Below are 21723 nucleotides of genomic sequence, written 5' to 3' on the forward strand. Positions count from 1 at the left end.
TGTGATGTGGGGTGGATGCGTGAGTGTCCCACGCTGAAATTACAAGGCAGCAGTGTAGAGCAAGGGTGAGATGAACTTGTTTGTGTTATGCCTCGTTGCATGCAGCAGAAACAATGCGCTCTTTGCAGAAATAAAAGGCCTCTGAATTTGGGCCACAACAACGTGTGTTTAGCTCGAACAACTTTCCCAAGGGAAGCCTTGTTCTCCGTCAAAATGGCAGCAATCCATACTCTCGACGTATCCAAACCCAAACTGGCAAGCTCTGTTGTAATCTATATACCTTCTCCTCTGACGCCAGGAAGCACGGAAAGCTGCAAGGTGTGAGTTTTTAAACACGGGCTACTGTAAGCTCTTAAATGATTTTCCCATAACGGAAAATTAGGTTTACTGAGATTGAGGCTTGCCTTTTAAAATATAAACGAGAAGAAGCCGAGCAAAAGCGTCTTACATGGGGGAATTACCATAAAACCTTCTTTTTACATGGCACTGGTCACAGTGTGGCACTCATTCGGTCCGACGCTCGTCATGGGCAGACTGCGAGCATACCACGCCGTCCTATTAGCTTCAGAATTCTTTCCACGTCGTTACTCCGCTCGCTGCCTTTTTTCCTCCTTGTTTTTAGCTAAAAATACACCCTTCCTCCTTTTTTCTCTCTCATGACATCTGATTGGTGTGAAAGGGGGAGGATTATCTGGTGGAAAAGAGTTTGATTGCCTGCACCCATGCAGTCGCTGAAGTCCCGGTGGATCGAGGGAGCTTTGCGGTCTCTCTGGAACAAACAGGTGTTACTGATTGAGAGGGCAGCATGGGAGATTATATAAAAAACACGCTCAAGCCAGAGTGTCTGGTTTTTTAGTTTTGCTCGAGAATGCTATCTTGTGATCTGTCTGCGGCGGAGAGAGTAATCCGACTGTCTCTGTGGATTTGTCGTTTTTTTTTATATCATTATTTCTAAATAGGATTCTCAGGAGTGTGCTGACACAGTGGACAAGATTAGGACAGGATTATAATGTCACACCCAAGGGACATTAATGTGCATTAAACATAAAAAAAGTCAGTTTTCTTCCTAAGCAACTCTTTTTCCTTTTTCCAATCTCTTTCCATCTCACCTCTCAGGTTCATCGAATTCGGCGAATACAAAGGCAATTATTATGGGACAAGCTTGGACTCAATACGCTCCGTCCTCTCCAAGAACAAAGTGTGCCTATTGGACGTCCAGCCTCATGTGAGTGACACAAACACTTCCTCTGCATCTCATCGTCCCACCATTCCTCCCTTCCCGGTATTTTTAGCTCTTTGGCACCTCTGCCGCTGCCTATCTCGGAAGCAGATCTCTCTTCTCTGGCTTTTTGGCTTCTTGGCTGCTTACTGGGTTACCAAAAGCAGCCTTTTTTTAAAAGGGGGCATTTTCAGGGAGCAATTACTGCTAATTTCCTCTATTTGAAGATTTCCTCTTTGGCTTATGTGTCTTGGGTGGTGGCGATCAGACCCTACACAAACGGCTGAGCTTGCTGAACAATTCCCATGAATCCAGGGCTGGGTCCGTATCGTCCAGCTCCTGCCCCAACAGCCTTCTGTTGTTTTTTGTTTCTTTTGTTTGTGTTTTGTAGATAAAGTCACACATGCACAAATATATAAACCATTATATAGTTATGCCTGGCATGTTCTCAGCGAGGAGACTCACAGCCCAGAGCCCTCAGGTAAAGAGTGTGAGAAAACATCTGGACAAGCTAATGTGGGTTGAGGTACATTTATTTATCTACTTTGTTTTGAGCGTGCTTTTGCAGTGGGGTGGTGTAAGCCAATAGTCAACCCCCCCTATCTCCACTATGAGCCCATATATCCCATGGATCAGATCAGTGTCAAAGCATGTTATTGCTCCCATGTTGACTTGCAGAGCGATTGATGAAAGCCACAATGAACGCCTCCCAGGGGTTCCTCTCCTGTCCCTGCCTTAGTTTTTTTTTTATCCATACTCCCATCAGTTGTGGGTTTGGGCCCACTGCCTATTAGCACAGTGAGGAGCCTTGATCCCGGTGCCAGAGCCAGAGGAGGGCCCTGAAGCCTGACGCCACCACTAACCAAATCTGACCTCACTTTTACCTCTGGAGCACCAGATTCATGGTGTTGGTTCATGTAGTCGTCACCATGGGTCGTGGACAGGAATGCTTCCCAACATTTTTAGTTTGAACCCTGAAAACGCAGCAACCAGTTTCACAATATATGTACAGAAATGTTTTTTATAAAAATATTCCAATTTTTTTTTTTTTTAAATTGCATCGAGATAAAGGACCATGTTAAGATGTTCAACGCGTCTCCACTACCTGCCACTATCCAGAAATAAAGCCAAATATAAAATACACACGCTTAAACTCAAATTCACCTTGATCCATGTCCCATCCACTAATATGGAGGAGGCAGGATTTATTACCTATACTGCAGCAAGCCACTCGGAGGTGATGGGTTGTTTTGTCTTCATTTTTGGAAGTTTCCTGTATCGTCCATTTATACAATGTCTAAATACCTCAGAGAAAGAGGCAAATCTTCACATTTGAATATTTTTAGCCTAAAAAATAACAAGAACCAATTTATTGATTATCAAAAGATGGTGTTTTTTTTTATCCAAGGCAACTGAGCAAAATATAATTTTCCGTTCCTTCATTTAACACCGTGACAATATATCTCCTTATTTTATTCACCTCATATTTATAAATTATTGTGTTAACACTCTCCTCCCTTCTTGTCGCCAGATCATAACACCGTATTTGTTCCTTTCTGTCTCTCCGTTCAGATGATAAAGCACCTGCGGACGGCCGAGTTCAAACCCTTTGTCGTGTTCGTGAAGCCTCCGACGATTGAGAAGTTGAGAGAGACCAGAAAGAACAGCAGGGTCATATCAAGCAAAGACGACAAGGGATCCGCCAAGCCCTTCACGGTGAGATAACACATCGAGAAGAGAACGTTGAGTTCATACCCAGACTCACATTGATCAACTTAATATGTTGTTTAGAGCGGTTTGAAGTGCTTGAAGTACCAGATGTGTCACGTTTGCCTTAATATGCCATTCAGATTACATTAAGTAAGATGAAAGTTTAATGAACCCTGTGAGGAAATTACAGCAGAAAATAACAGGATACAGCTAATAAGGGGTACATTAAGTAAGGATAAAGGGGAATATAAAACATGGAGCCACAGACGAAATGCACTTCAGACACAAAGGGCTTCCAAACAGAGAAATTAAGTTATTTATATCAAATAAGTTATTTATTGTAAAGCCTGCAAGAAGGTAAGAACTCTAAGGATGTAGCTGGTGAACTCACCCAGTCGATGATGATGATGATGATGACGATAATGATGATGAAATGGTATTATACTGTAGAAACACATGGCTTCACACCTAACAGATTAGCTGCACAAGAAATAACAGAAACACTATCTGGACCCTGTGTGTACATTATGTGTGTGTGAGTGATGAGGTCATCCCTCACACACCTTTATCCCTGCCCAGCGGGGACGCAGATGAAATCAATTAGACAGTGTTCTGCGCTGCTGTGAAGCTGAATGTGGATGATGGTTTTCCCAGCCCCACCGGGCCCAGCGCTCGCTTGCTCGCGTGTCTGCATCACCACAGGCAACTTAAAAGGCTGTGATCCCGGGCAGCATTACACCGGGGATGGCCTGATGTGCCGCCAGGACGTGAGAAACATGAGGAGGAAGGGGGAGGAAGCTGAGAGCGAAAGACAGGGCTGTCGGAGAGAGGGAGACTGACTGTATGCAAGTCTGCGCTTGAGTCGGGCCGTGAGGAGGAGTGAAGTGAAGTGAGCAGCAGAGGAGGCGATGGGGTGTGAATTGGGGTTTGAAGGCACAGCACGATGGGCAAAGTGTTATTTATTTATGTTTTATCTGTTTCTATATTGAGAACATATGCACAGCCTGAGGCCAGACATTTACAATTGTACATTTTGTCCCTAGTTTTTGAAAACACTCCACACCTCTTGCTCACTTGATCTTCCACTGTCCTCAGTCCCTTAAACCCCCCAGGACACAGCTGTCAGTCAAACTTTACCATATACATACAAATAAATGTTCAGTATCTTTAGTTAACTGTATCTTTTGTAAGTCGGGTAAAAACAATCCTTCAGTTATCATGAAATCTTGGACAACAGGAGAAAAGGTTGCCATAACCCAATCTGGAAACATTTCAAATTTACATTTAAATGCTTCTTTTAATTTCCACTTGCATCTTAAAGACCTCGTGAAATGAGAGTATGAAGTTCCGAGAAAATCCTCACCACCCTGTGGTGACCTCATGCTGCACAGAAAAGTCCCAGCTATAAAAGTCACCGCAAAGTTTTGAAGTCCTCCTCATTACGTCATGTCGAGCTGCCTTTCAGTGCATAAACACTCGGTTCACACCTTGCTTTAAGCCACTGGCTTCACTTCATTTTCTATGGCTAGGCGTAAATCCCTTACAGTGGGCATGATGGGATATCCTGTTGTGAGCGATGCAAAGTCAGAATAATTAATCTAAGCAGGGAAGGACTGAAGAAATTGAAGCATAATAAATTACACCTGAGACCAGTCAGCTGAACTAACTCCCTGATAAGAGGCAGCATCTGCATCGGTCTGTTTTATCAAGAGCTGGTTAAGACCAGGTTGTCTTCTGTGAGTGTTATTAAAGCCTTTGCAGCATCAGCGGGCATGTGAAAGACAAAGTAAACTGTGCCCCATTTTTTCAAGCTGGGTGCATACACACGCACAAACACACACTTGGTAGGAAAATGAACACAGAACCAGTTCAAACTCATAGGGGGATGTGGCAATAGGCTATGCCACCGTGGTCTCCCAGAGAGGAACCAGTTGCTCTTCAGCATCCTTTTATTAATAAAACACAGGCACAAACCTACATTTCAATAACTAAACTTTAAGTGGCCAGCAGTTTCTACTGGTGTGACAGCTCAGCTCAGCTCTGCCATGTGTCTCTGTCCTGTGTCTCTCTAACTTTCTCCCTGTGTCCTCATGTGGCTGCTCTGTGCTGCCTTATGAACATGGGGAGGAATCAGCTAACAGCCCTCAGCTGCTCTGATGATCCTCTGGTTCAGGTGGAGGGGCTCTCTTTCACCTCCTTGCCCACGAGGGGAAAGATGTTTTCTCCCAGTTCCACTGTGCTGACCACAGTAGCTTCTTCTTCGTCTGATTGAAGCAGTGAAAAGAATGTGCAGCAGATGAGGTCGAGTTCCACACGACAGATCACAGTGGTTTCTCATTTTAGTGAACACATTATAGAGCAAACATTCTGACGACATTATGTAAGCTACAACGATCAAAACAACAAAAGGAAAACTGTGATCTGAATAGACACAATGAAGCAGTTTTCGGATATGAACTCTGGAGAATGTCCACATAATTGTGTCTGGGTTTGCCTTTCACATATGAACAGGAGATGAGCAGGACATTTTCGGCTCAGACGTGTTCTACGTGTGCTACAGAGATCAAGTTATATTGTAGATTGTTGTTATTGACACCAGCATCAGACCTCCTGCTGTGTTCTCCAGACATTATCCGGAGAACACTGAGCTGTAGTTATTAGAAACACTCTGATTGCTAACAATCTGTTCCAGTAGCATGTATTCAGCAGTGCCCATTTATTAGCTTCTGCTGTTCTCTCATGTAATGCAAACACAACTGAAGGAAACTGTGTGACAGGGTGTCATATTTTAGCCACCCATACAAACCAGGGGTCCATGTAAAGGTTCATGTACTGACAGGACTTCAGCTTCGACACATTTACTATTGAAGGCTCTGCAATAGGAGCTGTTTTAGGGGTGAATCGTCTCAGCCAGATTCTGTCCTCTGGCAGCTGTTTTTCTCTCAGAGAGACAGGTCTGCTTTAATGATAAAGGCTGAGGAACAGTCGTCTCATTGTTTCGCCACAGCGGCCTGACTTTAGCCCCATTGTTTGAGCTGGCAACCAGTCAGAGTAGGAGCTGAAGAATGATGGATAAACAAGCAATACCTAATTGGCAGAGATATGTTTTTTTTTTTTTTAAATGGATTTAAATAGGAAATACAGGTGTGTTTTATTGGCATCAATTAATTACATTTGTTGCTGAGGACATGGTGTCTGTTTTTGTGCCTGTGTGTGTGTGTGTGTGTTTGTGTTGTGTTTTTAAAGATTGCGTGTTGTTTTGTGCGATAAAAGTGTTGAAAAAGGTTTATAGTGTTAGGGCATAGTCAAAGTACAAATCCAATGATTAAGTAAAGAAAATAAAAGTTATAAAGGCATTACATCGTTTATAGCCCGTAGCAAGGAGAAACATCAGTGGTGAAAACCAATCTGAGAGGCAACAGCCTGACAAAGTGCTTAAACAGGCATAAGACACTACATCATTTCATGGGGAAATTAAGCAATCTAATAGCTGTGGCGATGAATGAGTCCCCGGTGCTTCTCGAGTTTGGCCCTCCAGAAGTGGCATCAGCTCAAACTGCCCTCTGAGGAGAGCGACCCAGCACAGATCACTGGATGCCAAAGAATATCCACTGGCTCCTGCTCTGCCCAGCTTTCCACTTTCCACTCTTTTGCTTTCATTTCATTCATTTCTCTGCCCTTCATGTTTCACCCTTCATCTATCTTGTTACTCCTTTTTTTTTCTTAACTGTTTTCTGATTCTCTTTCCATCTCCCTGCCCAGCTTGTCGTCCGTTAAGCGGCGTCCTGCTGTGATTAATGTTCTTTTACCTGGAATGGCCTAACTAGAGACAGACTCAGACTCGCTGGTGGACATGGAAACATCACACGCACGGCACAGCAGACTTCCAGGTTCCACTTCGTTGCCAGGACAGTTCAGAGGGGTTGTCTCTCTGGCACTGGTCACATCGGTCCAGCACTGGAAGTCCTGCTGGGGCTGCGGTCCAGATGACAGGATATCGTCCCGAAGTGGAACAGTTTCCTCCACGAGTCAACAAACCTCCTGCCCTCTCTGAACCTTTTTAGTCTAAGCCTCTTCTCCTCCCGTCGTCCTCCGCACAGGATGATAAAAAGCATCTCTCGATCTGCACAGAAGACGCGAGACTGTGAGGTGGCATGGGTTGGCTTCTGCAAGATGGATACATGCTAGGCAGCCCTGCCAAAAAAAGCAGACAGGGCCTTTGCTAAGTGACACAGCGAGTGAGTGTTTATATTTAGTTGCGCTGCTAATCCATTATGAAGCGGAAAACCACCAGAAACATCGTGAAGTAACTCCTGGCTGGAAGGAGCGTCTCTAAAAACTGAGCCTTTTAGGAGGTTTTCATCCTCAATAACAGTGTGTTTATGTGCATACACATTGCGCACGCACACTCGGCTTGATCCTGCGTGTTTGTGGGTGCGGGAGCTGCTGTGTGTGTGTGTGTTTGAGTTTCTGCGCATGAATGTGCATCTGTATGTATTTATAATTGTGTGTTTGGCAGGAGGGATTCACTGTAAACCGTATCTGTCCAGAAAATGCGTTGAGTGTTCCCAGTAAAAGCATGAGGCTAAATCAGTGCGGCAGCCGCTTCAGCCGTGCTGTTGCGCCGAGGGCGGGATGAGCCAGAGCCCACACAGCTGAAACCAGAAAGCCTCAGAGGGACCACCATGGAGAAATATATACCTGTGCTCTTTCAGAATACTCTATCTATGAATACAGGAGCCCCAGGTCGGCAATGTTTACCCCTAACCTGATTTAAAATATGCTATTTGGTTATTCCTCTCAGTTAGCACGTGGTTTTATTCTTTACACTAGAAGTCTGATTTGCAAATATACATGGAAAACTCTCCATCCTCTGGAGGAGCCCAGTTCAAGCCTCCATCATGCAAAGGTTTTACGAAGGTCCAACCTCTTGTCCTCATCATCTTTTAATGGATCTCACACTACCAAAGAAGTATAGGCTCCTAATGAGGTTGAATCGGTTAATATATGATAGAAAAGTTGTGCAATTATAATCGATTCTTAATTCTTCTTTATATTTGGTTATATTTTCTTTTTCTTTTTCTTTATGGTTATTTATAATACATCTTATGTTTAAATAGTAAAATATCAAGCCCTAATTACATTTCTTTATCGAAAATGATTTACTACCAAATATCAGTGTCTCCGAAAAATCTTTATCTGTTGGGCTCCGCTCTTAATTCAGCCCGCGGTATTTCAGTTTTAATATATGACTGCTTTCAGACATCCACTGAACACTTCTCTGCATTCTCTGTATGTGTGAACAAAAATTTTAGCAATTATCTCAGGATGAAAAAGTGATATCACACACGTAGAAGACACAGACAAAGAGGTTGAGAGAGCGTTGGTGTTAAGGACAGATAACACAGTGACACCCCCGTCACCTGAATCCTCCAAAGATGTCCTTGTTGTTGAGAACATCCCTTAGGGTTAGAATCTCCTGCTTCATTGTGCAGGTGTGATGCAAACTCCAGAGAAACTCCAGACTCAGACATCCTGTGCTTTACCATGATATCCATGTATCACACAATGTTAGTGAGCATGATAAACTCAATGTCAGCATTTTTACAACAGAGAAAGTTGAGGAGGATTTTGTTTGACTTTCTCCTGCCTCCACTTTGGCAACAGCCATGGCAGCATTAGGTTTTTCGGGTGTCTGTCTGTGCATCCTGCCCACGGGTCATACATATCTACATCTGTCCATCCGTCTGTCCCACTCTCATGAACACAATTTCTCAGGATACACATCCGAGGAATTTCTTGATTCGATTTTGGTTGTCAGACGTCAAGTTAAGTATCACGTCACAAATCTGGGAAGGTTATCGGTCCTCCAGGTCATGGTACCGTCAGGAGCTGTATGTAGGCAGCTGCTTTTCTTTCTTGATGTTTCACCTCTAATCTAAAAGGCTTCTTCGGGTCTGACTAGGTTTCAGGTACTTTACCTCTGACGTCACAAGTTTATTGATCATAACTCAAGAAGTCCTGTGTTTAATTATGACCACATTTTCCCAAAAATGAAAATTACATTCTATATTGAATTGGTCAAAGTTCATCTTCACCATGACATCATAATGTTGTGCAAAAAGTATTTTTCTGGCTGGAACTCAACGCCATAAACTGAGGAACTAATGGGAATATTGTGACCAGATTTTCTGCAACCTCTCTGGCTGGCGGGACTAAACAACTGGGAGGCGGTGATTCAACCTCAGCATAATTGTTCAAAAACCTGTGATGTGTGAAATAAATAAATATTGAGCAAAGTAATCACAGACTGTAAACACAGTATGACAGAGATGCTATAGTTTGTGGTCTGGTAGAATAACAACATCTCCATTTCCAATTGCATTGTCTCACTGTTTCTATTAACTGCCTGAATTTGTCCGTCATGCGAGCGTCACAGGACGTAACTGGAAGGTGGAGGACACGCTTCTCGGACAAAACTGCTCTGTAACTGTAGCCTGGTCTCAGGTCTCGGCTGTAAGGCTCTGAGCCAAGTCCAAGTCCTGAAGGTTGTGTTTAATGTCCCACACAAGCAATGATGTGTCATTACCAAACACCAGTTTAAAGGTACATTTGTGAATGAATATTATTAAATGTTTAAGTGTGGTTATTGCATTTATATAAACAGTAGGTGGATTGATCTCGTTTTTTGGTTTGTGGTGATGCAGGTTGCAGCTTTCTTTCTGAAACTGTAAAAGTGACCTGCACTAATAGAGCCAAACCAAGTAAAGCCCACGGCAGGACTCAGTCCTTAGAACCCTGAAGCTGCACCAAGAGCTGTTCACCTGCTCATTCACCTACAGCTCAGTTCGGATAGATTCCCTGAGCAGCGCAGCAGGTTGACACTCCCTGAGCTCTCAACTGAAACACTGTCAGCACACTTTCATTTCCCTCTCACACATAAAATCCAGACCATCAATATTGCACAGTGTGTTTAACACGCCTGTCTTCTTAAAATGATGGTTATGTTTTGTCTTCTGCTTATTTTGAGGATATTTTGTTTTCTTTTTGATTTGGATAGACCATGTGTACTCTCTGGAGGAAATGATGAAAATTCCTTGAGGTCAGGTCGTTGCATGGAGGAGTTTTAGTGTGTGGTCAGTGCCAGAGTTCATGTCTCTAGGAGGTTATAACCGGCTCCGTACGAGCCACTTTGTGCTTATTTGTGCATTCAAGGCCGTGCAATTTGTGTTTACCGAATGTGAACTATCTCTCCTCTGGTTTACGGTGGCCGGTTCCTTCTCTTCGCAGCAGACAGGCAGCCCTGAAATGAACGTCTTCCCATGGTTTGTGCAGATATCTATTTTTCATTATTTTCACCTCCATCCCTTTCTCTCCACTCTGTTCTGCAGGAGGAGGACTTTGAGGAGATGGTGAACACGGCCCAGTCCATTGAGCTTCAGCATGGTCACCTGTTCGAGAAGGTCATAGTGAACGATGACCTCTCGACGGCCTTCGGCGAGCTGCGGTTGGCACTAAAGAAAGTTGAGATGGAGACTCACTGGGTTCCAGTCAGCTGGACTCACTCCTGAGACCCAGAATTTCTGTAAAAGGGAGAAAAGGGAAGGGGCTTCGACAAGAATGAGCAGATTTTTGTCTTTTTTATATCAGGTATGTGGGAGGGGTAAAAGGAATAAAACAAGACTCCAGACGGTTGTACCTGTGGTGCACGAGGCTAAAAATAAGTTGCCGCCTTCATGGATTCAGGTTGGATTTAGATCTCAGCTGCGGTCTGGACACAAATCTCCAGGTCTGACCAGATCTGACGTGGTTGCGGTTGCGGGAGTCCGTCCAGAATATGGGCCTTGGACACCGAACTGGAACCCAGTTCGGGTCATACAGCCATGGCCATGAGTTGGAGCCCTTCGTTCCAAACCAGAATGTGGAACGAGCCTGGATCATCATAGCACCAGCAGTCCTGCCAGCACATCAGCGACGCCGCCAACCACGGCGGCTTTTTCAGTGTGTTTATTACATTAGACCATTAGAAACCAAAGGGATTGACAGATTTCTTCTCAGCGGACAACTTACATGTATATGTCTGTAAGAGAACACGACCTCTGAGGGGGAAACGGGAGAAAAGAAAACATACTTGCCTTCTGTCTTACTATACGTCTGTGCTTCTAAAATGCTTCCATGACTGTTACTCCAAACAAAACATTGTCAGGTACACTCGCAAGAAAGGGCAATAAGTGTAATTTAATTTAAGAGAAATTAATATATTTTCTAATATCAATTTTTTTGCATATCTTTTATAAACATATCTCGACTTTTAGAGAATCCTGTTTCTTAATGGCAGCCTCGTCCTGACAGCTCTTTACTCTAGAGGCATCTCTTCTTTCAGTCAAGTGTTTTGATTTCATCACCCTAGTCTAGTTTTCCACCTACAAAGCACTGAAAGAGCTATTTTATTTTGGTGTTATATATTCCATTTAGGAGCATTTTGAAAAGCCACCCTTCATATGAAGGTGCCCAGCATAACAGCTTTGCCGTTTAAAGTCCCAGACCTGGACACTCTTGGCCGTCTCCTAGAAGAAATTGTTCACCATTCTGTTTTATTAGGGTGGGGGCTCTATTTTTATTCACATAAAAATGGCTTCAGCGTAGCTGCTAATGGTGGGCCCATAGCGCACTTCCAGGATTTTAATTTTAGAGTAATGCTAAGTAACCGCTTCTGACTTTATGAGCATTAGATGTTTATTGTAAATTTGAGTCTCCCATTCCCCGTCTAACTTACTCATATTTTCTACTCAGTGCTTTTTCCTTTTTTTTTTTGCTTCTATCATAGTAATACTTTTCTCTAATGTCTAAGAGACTGAATATAAAAGAAGCTAGTGGTCAATCATGGCTCTGATATTAGCATTAGCATTATTACAGCTCTTGTAGATCATTGTTTGTTAATAATGTTGTGAAAACCTGTGTAAGAAATTTATTTTAAAGATTATAAGGGCAACAATGCATACATCCAATACATGTACTATATGTGGGGCTAGCTTATTGTTGCTGGAAACATCTAGCGTGACTCTTCAATGTTAAAAACATGGCCACTGATTCTTCTTAATATGTGTTTTTTTATGAACTTGTTTTTCTTTGTGAACAGGATACAGGCTAATTTTTCAGATTTAGAGATACTGATGAAAATACGTTTAAACTTCCCCACTGCCTCTCAGATACTCCGGACTCATGTCAGAGTGCTATCAGTCGAACGAAGAAAGCATTGAGCCAATTTCCTACATTGTCAAACTATTCCCTATAGTTCTAAAATTGGCTAATATACATTAGGTCTATTTCAAGTTGTAATCCCCCAAATCATGTTCATATGCTTTTATTTTACCTTTTTACTACTGACTACAATATTGATGTGTTTGATTTCTCCATTTCACAAAGGGTAATGAGGGTATCTGCTCTTCAGGATGATAATACATGTTTTAAAGGGACTGCTTGGCATCTTGTTTCTGTTGTTTTTAGTTTTTCCCATTTATTATGTTTTTTTTTTTCTATTTGTTCATCTCTTTATATCTGAACCACCCGCCATCAGTTGTATTGCTCCAAATCAGATTTGTACATTCTCCAGAATATATTTTTAATTTCTTGCTGTAAATGAAATGCTGTTCTTGATAACTGCTGCATTTTATATTAAAGGAGATCCAACTAAACTTGCATTTCTAAGGTGATACATGACTTTACTTCATGACTGAGCAACGAGATGGAATGGTATGAGAAAAATATTCCAGGATCTGTGGGACGTCACATTCCGCTTTGTTCAACTTTGAGAAAAATATTCCAGCAGCATCTGTCAGCTGCTCAACAGAAGTTCACTCCAAAGTCCAGAGTCGCATAAACACAGCTGACACCTTTCTTCTAGAGATCAGTGAATATCACCTATGAGCCATCACAGCTGATTTCTGTGTTGACGGTATCTGAGGTATTTAAAATGCAGTTACATGATATAATAAATGTCAAATAGTTCTTCTCAAGTTGGCTTCTTAGTTGCTCAGTTGGCCTTTGCCTCTTCAATCTGGACACGTCAAATAAGGATGAAAAATCTTAAAAGCAACCTTTAAAAAGTGTTCTGTCACTTTAAGATTGTTAAAACAACCTGTGTATACATGTACTTGTATTCAGAAACCATTTTTCAAATTTAGTAAACATTTAAAAGAAACTTCTTGAAAGAGAAAATGCAAATGAATGATTTTCAATACACTTTTTTCAGATGTTACCTGGAAATCTAGGTGGAGCTCTGGAAATAGACGTTGATTTACTGAATCAAGAAAGAAGAGGGGGGCCTGAATGCTGCGAATGCTAAAACCAGCAGAGCACTGCAGCCCAATTAAACCCCAGTGTCCTGCTACAGCTGCATACCAAATTACTAACTCAGATGTCACCGGACCTTTGAAAACAGGGGTTCTGTGAACGGGCGGGGGTCCGTGGGGGTGGTGAAAGTGGGCTCTGGAGAAGCACAGCCTCCAGCCAGCAGCCTCCCCTCCGGAGGGTTCGGCAGGCCTCCGCTTGATGGAGTTCCAAAAAAATCCCCCACCGATCCAAATCAGTTCGTCTAACCTTCACATTTCCTCCTTTCCACAGTGCTCACTTTGATGGCTCTGTGGAGCGGGGAGGGGAGGGGGCGTTTACAGCCAAGGCGGATGCTGTGAGGTGGAGGAGGAGGTGGCAGAGAAGGTCAGGAGGAGGTAACGGCACTCGCTCAGGCCGACGGGAGGAGCCGTCTATTCCATTCCTCACTTTCTCTTTGTGTCTTTGTCCCACTCTGTCTTTCCTCCTAATTAGAAAAGCAGAGTGCCGGGGGGGGGGGGGGGGGGGGACTCGTAGGCTGCCAGCTCTGCGTACAGGAGCAGGGCGCTGGCTCATTGTGCCCTCTGAGCTAAGGCAGACTGAGTGAGCGAGGTTTTTCCCTTCCAAGAGCCATCAAGCTCAATGGTCCATGTTTAACACGGGACTAACTTCACTCTGCATTGTCTCAGGGAGTTCAGTGTTTCTGGAAATGCTTGGACAATGACACATGTTGGTTCTAAAGGCCGGCGCATGCTTCTGCGTCCTCAGGGACACGCAAGCGCAAAAGCCCCCTTGCGTGCCCCTTGCGTGCTTGCATACCCCTTCTTGCGTGCTAGCGTGAGTCGCCCAATTTTTGTAACTATACGACAAAGCTACGCAAGCCTCACACAGCCCGCAAGGCTGTGATTGGTCTGCTAAATACATCCTTTCCGGAATCTCACATTACCGGTTTCATGCCCCATAATACCGGCAGAAACCAAGGAAGATTTAGAAGAACGAATATGGACCAAATAGAAGAGCGTTTGGCAGAAGAGATCCGAAAGTATGGCCGTATGGTTATTGTATAACCCGTCATTGACGGAATACAAGGCCGCGCAGATGGCCAGCCATTCCTGGAAGGAGATCTCGGCTAACGTCAGTTTGCAGGTCGACGAGTGTACGAAGCTGTGGAGGAAGATCAGGGACAAATTTGTCCGCCTAAAAAAGGCTATGAGGAGCAGCAGTGGCGGTGTAAATAAACAGTCTACGACGACTGCCACACACAAAGAAGGCGTCTCTAAAGTCGTCTTCGACAAAAAACATTACTCCACCTAGTGTTCTGGCGGTGAATTGCTTTGCACATGCGCAACCCTTGGAGAACCATAAATTAAAATGAGTCAATCGACACAACTGCGTGAAAAGCCGCAGCCACAGTTGCAGAACCAGGCGCCGGCCTTTAGTGAGTGAACTGACCCCGTTTCCACTCACACTGTAAAATAAAAGATAGATGGGACCTCTTTCCCTCCTCGTGGGTGAAGATGTCCTCATCTCAGACTTAAGGGAGTCGTCAGACCTGCTGCCACCTTCTCCATCTTCTGTTTTCAAGTTTCAGCCGTTTCTTAGTGATCATGTTTCACTCCACAGTTCCACCCATCATACTTAAGATAATATCTTTATGAACCCCCTATCTCATCCACTGTAGTTTTGTCCTTGTGTTCATAAGGCTTTGCCTGACTTAAGGTGTCAGGGTGTTGAGCTTTGTTTTGATAGCACTCCAGTTGCCCTACAGGTACGAGTTACTCCCTGAACTCCCGGAGTCTTTTCCGAGACAAACAACCAGCGCCTGATGATGTGTCACTGAAGGTACTGACGGACCCGCTGTTTGGCTTTCTCTGGTCTGTGACGTGTCATCAGCCCACGCCTTCAGGAGCCCACGCCATCTTTAGAGTAATGAGAGTGTTGCATCAGCCCAGATCCTGTTCTTTATTTGCTCTGAGCAGAGGAGGACAAGAAACATGCGTTCTCAGATTAGGTTTCCCCCCCACCCGACATGGATAATGAAAGGATCAGCCACATATGCAAAGGCACTTCAGATGAGTGATGATGTAATAGTTAAAAAAAACTGTCTGTGTACATTTGGGTCGGGGCATATGATGAAGAAACAGCGGGAAATGGCATTGCCCTTCAGTAAGTTGTAGCAAAGCCGGAGACACTTTCATAAATCTTAATGTAGTGCTATAAAATCCTGGCTGCAGCCTCTGACTGCTCTAAAATAACAAATCTCCCTCTTCCTCTTTATTCATCTTTCTCTGTCATGCCCCTGACTAGTGAGCTGCCATGTGCGTAAAGACCAAGCAATGGCTTCCCCAGCTCAGGACCAGAACACTGGCGTTCCCCAAATCAAAAAGCTGCCCTCCATCTATTCGCCTTTGTGGTCGGACGACTCTAATAGTTTAACAGGACGCATTAGGAAGCCAAGGATTTATAGGAAGTTAGGTTCAGCTTTCATCTCAGATCATGGAGATTAATGCTGCCCCTGTTGCACTGCTGTAAGGTCTCATGAACCGCTCTCTCTCTCTTACCCTTTGTGATGTATTTATTTCCATGTCCATAAATCCATGTATTAACTGAACCCATTGTTTAGCAGATGAGGGCCAGGGCCTCAGCAGCGGTCTGAGCAGACAAACAGACAGGATTGAGCCGTGGAGAAGTCCGAAGGTCTGTCCTGTCCCGAGCCCAGCGACTCGTCATAGTGGGCTCCTACAACGTCCCCCCCGACAAATTTCTTTAACCATTACAGCTAAATGTCTCTGACTCGCGTTACGATAAAAGCCGCAATCATTTTGATTTACAACGTTATAATAACAGCTTCAGGGCCAATATCCTGTGCGTGGCTCAACATGATAAGTCCTGCATTTGTCACATGACAAATTGTACATCACGAACATCAGAAGTGGTTCGGCAGCAGAGGGAGGGGCCCCCCGGACTCCTGCTGGGTTTCCTCGTCGTTTTCCTGAATGAGCCTTTCTCCCAGAGTCCTTCGCTTCCCCAGCGTTCCGCTATGCCTGTGCCCAGCCTTTCATGTGGTGACTCAGTCCATCACCATATACCGCTGGAGCATGCCAGCGATGCCGCTCTGTTTTCCCCATCCTGGCGTAAATGCCCTTGACCATAGGGAGACTGTACCGTAGACTAATGGGACTTCAGGCCGGGGGCTTCCGCCCACCCTGTCTCCTCAGCCTAATTAGTCTCACCATTACCTCATGTCTCTAAGCAAAGGTCTTAGGGGCTTGTTACCTTGAGCTGTATTTCTCAATTACAGGACTTTAGGAGCTGCAGGGCGGGGAGTGAGACGTGAACAAGGGATGCCCTTCGCTCCTCCCCAGCCTGAGAACACCTTTTCGCGCTGAAGAGAACGTGTGTAAATCATAACAACACGCTCAGTCTAATAGCCGTAGCCCAGTTGGTCATTAATGCAGGGTGGCATATTTATACGCCGCCCGCCAGGGCTCCACAGGTTAACTCAACTCTGTGTACATTTGTAAATGAGTGCAGGGGGTAAAAGTTCACCTGGAGGGTCCTCCCCATCGAGAATTCCTCTGACACATGTGGAGCTAAAGCAGTGAACAGGGGCCGAGGCTGCACAAAGGCACTGACTATGTTAGAGGAGTACGGAGCTGTCCACCTGTATTTTCTTAAACTTTTCGCTGTGGCCTTCCCCTGAGCCTTGTTGGCCTCTACTGAAGCAGTTTTAATTACGCAGACTCTGAACTGTCATCTTTGGAGCTAGAGGTCACACAAGGAGTTCACGACCCTCCCCGTGTGTGCTACAAATTAGTCTTGAAACTGACATGATTTCCCCGTGTTAGGGTGAGTGAGCAGTGGAGAAAAATATCACCTGCATTCCAAATGTGTCCGTTTTCATTGCAGTGAAGCATTCTTTTTATAGTCTGTATTATCCTGATAGGTTTCCAGCACTGCTGTCAGTTGAACAAGTCCATGCAACTTTGTAAAATCTAGTACATGCAAAAGTAAGTAGCAAAACGTGTTTCTCCATCTTTCAAAGATACACCACTCAAATGGAATGTACCAGTGCGTCCAGCTGGGGTAGCGTCGGTAGCCATGCTCACCCGGTGTAATGGCAGTAAGTGGATTACAAGGGGGCCCTGGTCACTGGTCATTAATATTAATTCCACTAGAGTTACCTTCATGTGGCAGCAGCTACACCACAGGGACTGAGCCCCAGACCTCCAAGATACCTAAGAAGCTCATTGCTCTGCGTAGGGCCTCAGATGAGCTGACGGCACTCTGAAACCGAAGAGAGCCATGTGAGATCAAGACGAGCGAAGTCAGTTTGTTTTTAACATACGGTTGAGTAACTACGAGACCAAAATCTCTATCTCTAGCTGCACCTTTGTGCTTAACTTTATTCAAAATCTGAAAACATTCTTTGAGTTTTATTTTGTTGCATCGTACAAGTTTTATTGATCTACATAGTGTGGTCTATTGGCGGTCGGCCTGTTACTGGCTTACTAACGTGTCATCTATAGCTAGCCACAGCAGTTACATGCAGATGAACTTTACTCTGGATGATTACAGAACAAACTGTAATTCAAATCTCAAAACCTGGCAAACTAAAAACCAAGTACCTGCACCTGCTGCTGACATGGCTGCTCTGTGGCATTCCCTGTTCTATAGTAAGCTGCATCAGATCGTATAAATCATCTCACTATGGCTGCACATTAGTGATATAAATCAATTGTTTTTATGATTTATTGTAATATATCTGGTCCTTTGTGCAGGACTTTATGGCTTTTGCACAATAGCCCTGATTGCCAAATATAACATTCAGTACATGTGGTCTCGACGCCTTGGAGGACATGTGTGACCTAATCGGGGGAGAATGCTGGATTCCCTGTATGTGGAGACATAGGTCTGATTTCATACACCATAGATCCACAAGGACACATCATCACATTATGAATCTCCTCTTCTGAGAAAACAGGGGTCGACTTAACGAGCGGTGTAACAAGTGCTCCTGTGAAACCCGAGAGGATGATAGAATGTATATCTTTTCTGCAAAGCCGGGGTCCTGCTGCACGTAAAAGCCTCGTGACGGACTCGCAGATTTCACACTGTTAGCCGTGTTCTTTGAAACATGGTGACATGTTAGGAGCTGTTGGCATCTCTGTATCAACACGGCGAGGGGATGACAGCGGCTCGACCCTGATCTCGACATCCACAGATGTATCGGCTTGTTCCCGGACCCTAAAAGCCAACGCCTGGCCCCTGAACCTGCATGCTCCACGTGTCATGTTTTGACACACTGTCAACTTCTTTCTCTCCTTGGATGGTGAGGTATGAGGAAAAGCGCTGGGTGCCTGTGTACTCACTCATTAGGGGATGTTTGTGTTTCTAATCAAGGGCTCTTCCAGCCTCGATGACCTGCCCCCCCACCTGGACAGTATGACGGACTCTCAAGTGATCTCAGAGTCAAGGTGGAAAGAATTAAAACAGGACTAAATTAGAGGAGAGTCTTGTAGACTTCTTAGAAGAGAAAGAATAACAAGAAGCAGTGTGATTTTATAGTTGTTCACGTCCCTTTACGAGGTGATGTAATTTCCAATAAGGAGCCATAGGTCCCGGTGAGGATGTGGGTATATTATGTGCAGAGCAGACCGGGGATTGAGCTACCGGGTCGTGTCCAGGCCAGACCTGGTGGACTGAGGACAGGGCTGTGAAAAGGTCTCCTCCACACAAGTTACACTTCCAGAGCATTAGAGAAATCATGTGGCAGGGCTCTAAGACAAACAAACCATAATTTGCTTTACCTTTGCCAATTCATAACTAATAAGTTTTACACGCTAGCGTGATCACTTTTGGAACTTCTGAGGTGTTGGTGAGGAAATGCAGCATGAGGTCAAAAAGTAGTGGCAACTGAAAAGGGGCAACTGACAAACAAAGGTGTCAGGAAAAGAAAGAGATGCTTAGGGCCTTGTTAGTCAAAGGCCGGAGAGCAGAGGGGAGTTCTTTCCAGCAGTCCACTGGAGCCTGTGTGTGATGTGTTAGCAGGTGTTGATGGCAGGGACTGGTGCTGCGGCAGCTCGGGCCGCAGTCGAGATTTTGGCTTCGGACCACAGGCCCTAATGAGTGACACTCCACAGGGACGGTTCACAGCCAGTCCGGGGTTGAGAGAGTGGAGCGCCCCTTCAACCGAAGCCATCTGAAAAGAGGAAATGCCCACGGTCCAAAGTCTGGCTACCTGGCACTCTGACCGCTCTGCAGCCCTCCAGAGAGTCTCCCGCCGCGAGGCTTGTACCAACCCCCCCCTGAGTCCGAGCAGCAGCGAATCTCACACGCAGGCCGCAGACAGGCTGATTAGTCCTCGGAGCTTTGTGATTACACTACACTGTTTGCATTGGAACGGCACAAGCACTGACTGCTTTTTCCTGGCTTGTCGAAATCTTGTAGAAAAGCATATTGTTTTTCCAAAATTCTTCCCTGAGTGCAGCTGTCCTTTTCTCTGAGCATGAGAGAGGCTACTGTTTGGGAACAGTAAGCAAGTGATGGCAATTGCCTGATCTTCACGCTATGCCTGTTGCCCTCCTGGCAACAACTTGAGCATAAAATAAATTGTAAGTTAACAAATTGACAAAAGGTTGCCATCTTGCCGTCAAGAGCAAATCTCAGTGCCCAGGGCAGCAGCCCCTTTGCTGTTCACCGTTTACAGTCCGACTAGTTTTCCTCTTTTCACATGCGTTGAATGTTTATCCGCACAAAACACAAACGTTGATACTTTTGTAGGTTGTTTAGGTCCAGACGACATTTTGGATAGTCTCTATTAAAACAGCTTTCTGCACATGACTGCAGATAAATTAAAAAGCTGGTAAACAATGCATTTTGGTGGATGTGTTCTAGCCAAGTTATGCCTCTTTTGCTCTTCACTGTTTATTGAGGGGGAATCAAAGCCTGCTTGAATGTTATCGGTCAAACTAGAAACCAGAATTCGGGCCCAAAATCTGCAGGCGAGGGTTTAGAGAGTTTTTGGTATAAGATCTCGGCTGTATGGATTTTACCATTTGCCATTAAAAGGTATTTGTGTTCAGTTACATGCTCAGCTAAATACCTCATACTGACTATTGGCAGCCATTATTCATGTGTAATGCCACTGCAGTCACCCTGGCAGCCTGTTGATCTCACCTGTACTATAGTGTCTTCCAAAGCAATGATGATTTCTCTCACCTTGTAAAATGCAGACTGCACTGTATACAGTACAAATAAAAGTGAATAACAAGTGCTATAAAGCTGCTAACAGTAGTTCTGTAACTAACTTGCATTAGATCAAACCTTTATTAAAGAACCATAAATGATGCAGTGTCAATACCATCATCACTATCGTACTAGCACCTTCAATACTAACACTTGTTCAAAGCATTAAGGAAATGAGAATTGAGGTTTAAACTCTCTCGAGGTGGATTATAACAAAATTATTATTGAGACTGTACAGAGAAGTGACAGAGGTTTACGGTTCTGTGCGTAAATGATGTGACAGACAACAGAGGGAAAGTCCTTCTCTGAATTATGTTTGTCTGTTCACAGTGACGCCTTTTTGCTTTCGAGCCTTTCACGAGCACATGCGCATTTCCAAGGAGCAATACTCCTCTCTGATTGGGCCTGACTGTGCCAGCGCTGGTGCTGTGCCAACATAAAGGTCTCAGCACCCAGCTCCTCTAATGACGGGAGGACGGAGGAGCAGCCTCCCCCTCCGTGCACATCTCACCGCACTTAACAAGTCGCCCTCTTTGTCCGTCCTCACCCTCTCCCTTTCTCCACCTTTTCCATTTCTCTCCACCACTCAACATCTATCTTCATCTCAGCTCACTCTTTTTATCCATGTGTTCATCTTCACCTCCTTCCCACTCACTCCTCTCTGTTCTCAGCTGCTACCTCAGCTTCCCCCCTTCATCCCGACTCAGGGGAGGGGAGGAACAAAGGGCCCCTGATGTCTTCCTGGAGACGTTAGAAGGCAAGAGTCAAATTGTATTAGAGCTCCCTGAGCGTTAGCGAGTGAGGCAGTGCCAAATGTGGACGGCCTCTCAGACCGCACTCTCAAAATAATAATTACACTGTAAGAGATGAAGCGAGGGAGACAGAAGGAGCAAGGAGGTGATGGGAGGAGGACCGAGGGAGAGAGGGGAGATCTGTGTTTTTATTTAAGTGTTCTGAAAGTCTTGAAAGAGTAAAACCAGCTGCTATCTCCGGGCAAGGGGAAGGGGGGAACAGGGGCAAGGCAATCAAGTCTAGCAGAACGGATTTTGCCAGCTCAAGGGTATTTAGAGTTTTCTATCTGGTAAACAGGTCAAGGTGGGGGCAACATATCCTCACATGAACCAGGCGAAGACGGCTTTCACGTTTGCTTTCATCAGGACTTTGGGGGGCTTTTATATATATATTTTTTTACATGACCGGAAGTGAGGGAAGACAGG

General features: G+C 44.7%; 1 protein-coding gene across 1 annotated transcript in view; it reads left to right on the forward strand.

Moving 5' to 3' along the window:
• mpp7a (MAGUK p55 scaffold protein 7a) overlaps positions 1 to 12624 on the forward strand; it is a 134337-nt gene extending 121713 nt beyond the window's left edge. The window contains exons 15-17 of the mRNA XM_053412545.1: positions 1117 to 1225; positions 2792 to 2935; positions 10321 to 12624. Of these exons, the coding sequence (XP_053268520.1) occupies positions 1117 to 1225; positions 2792 to 2935; positions 10321 to 10500 (433 nt within the window). The 3' untranslated portion in view covers positions 10501 to 12624. The remainder of the gene's footprint in view (positions 1 to 1116; positions 1226 to 2791; positions 2936 to 10320) is intronic.
• The last annotated feature ends 9099 nt before the right edge of the window (positions 12625 to 21723 follow it).

Source organism: Pleuronectes platessa, chromosome 20, assembly GCF_947347685.1.
Source record: "Pleuronectes platessa chromosome 20, fPlePla1.1, whole genome shotgun sequence".
Classification (NCBI taxonomy): Eukaryota; Metazoa; Chordata; class Actinopteri; order Pleuronectiformes; family Pleuronectidae; genus Pleuronectes; species Pleuronectes platessa.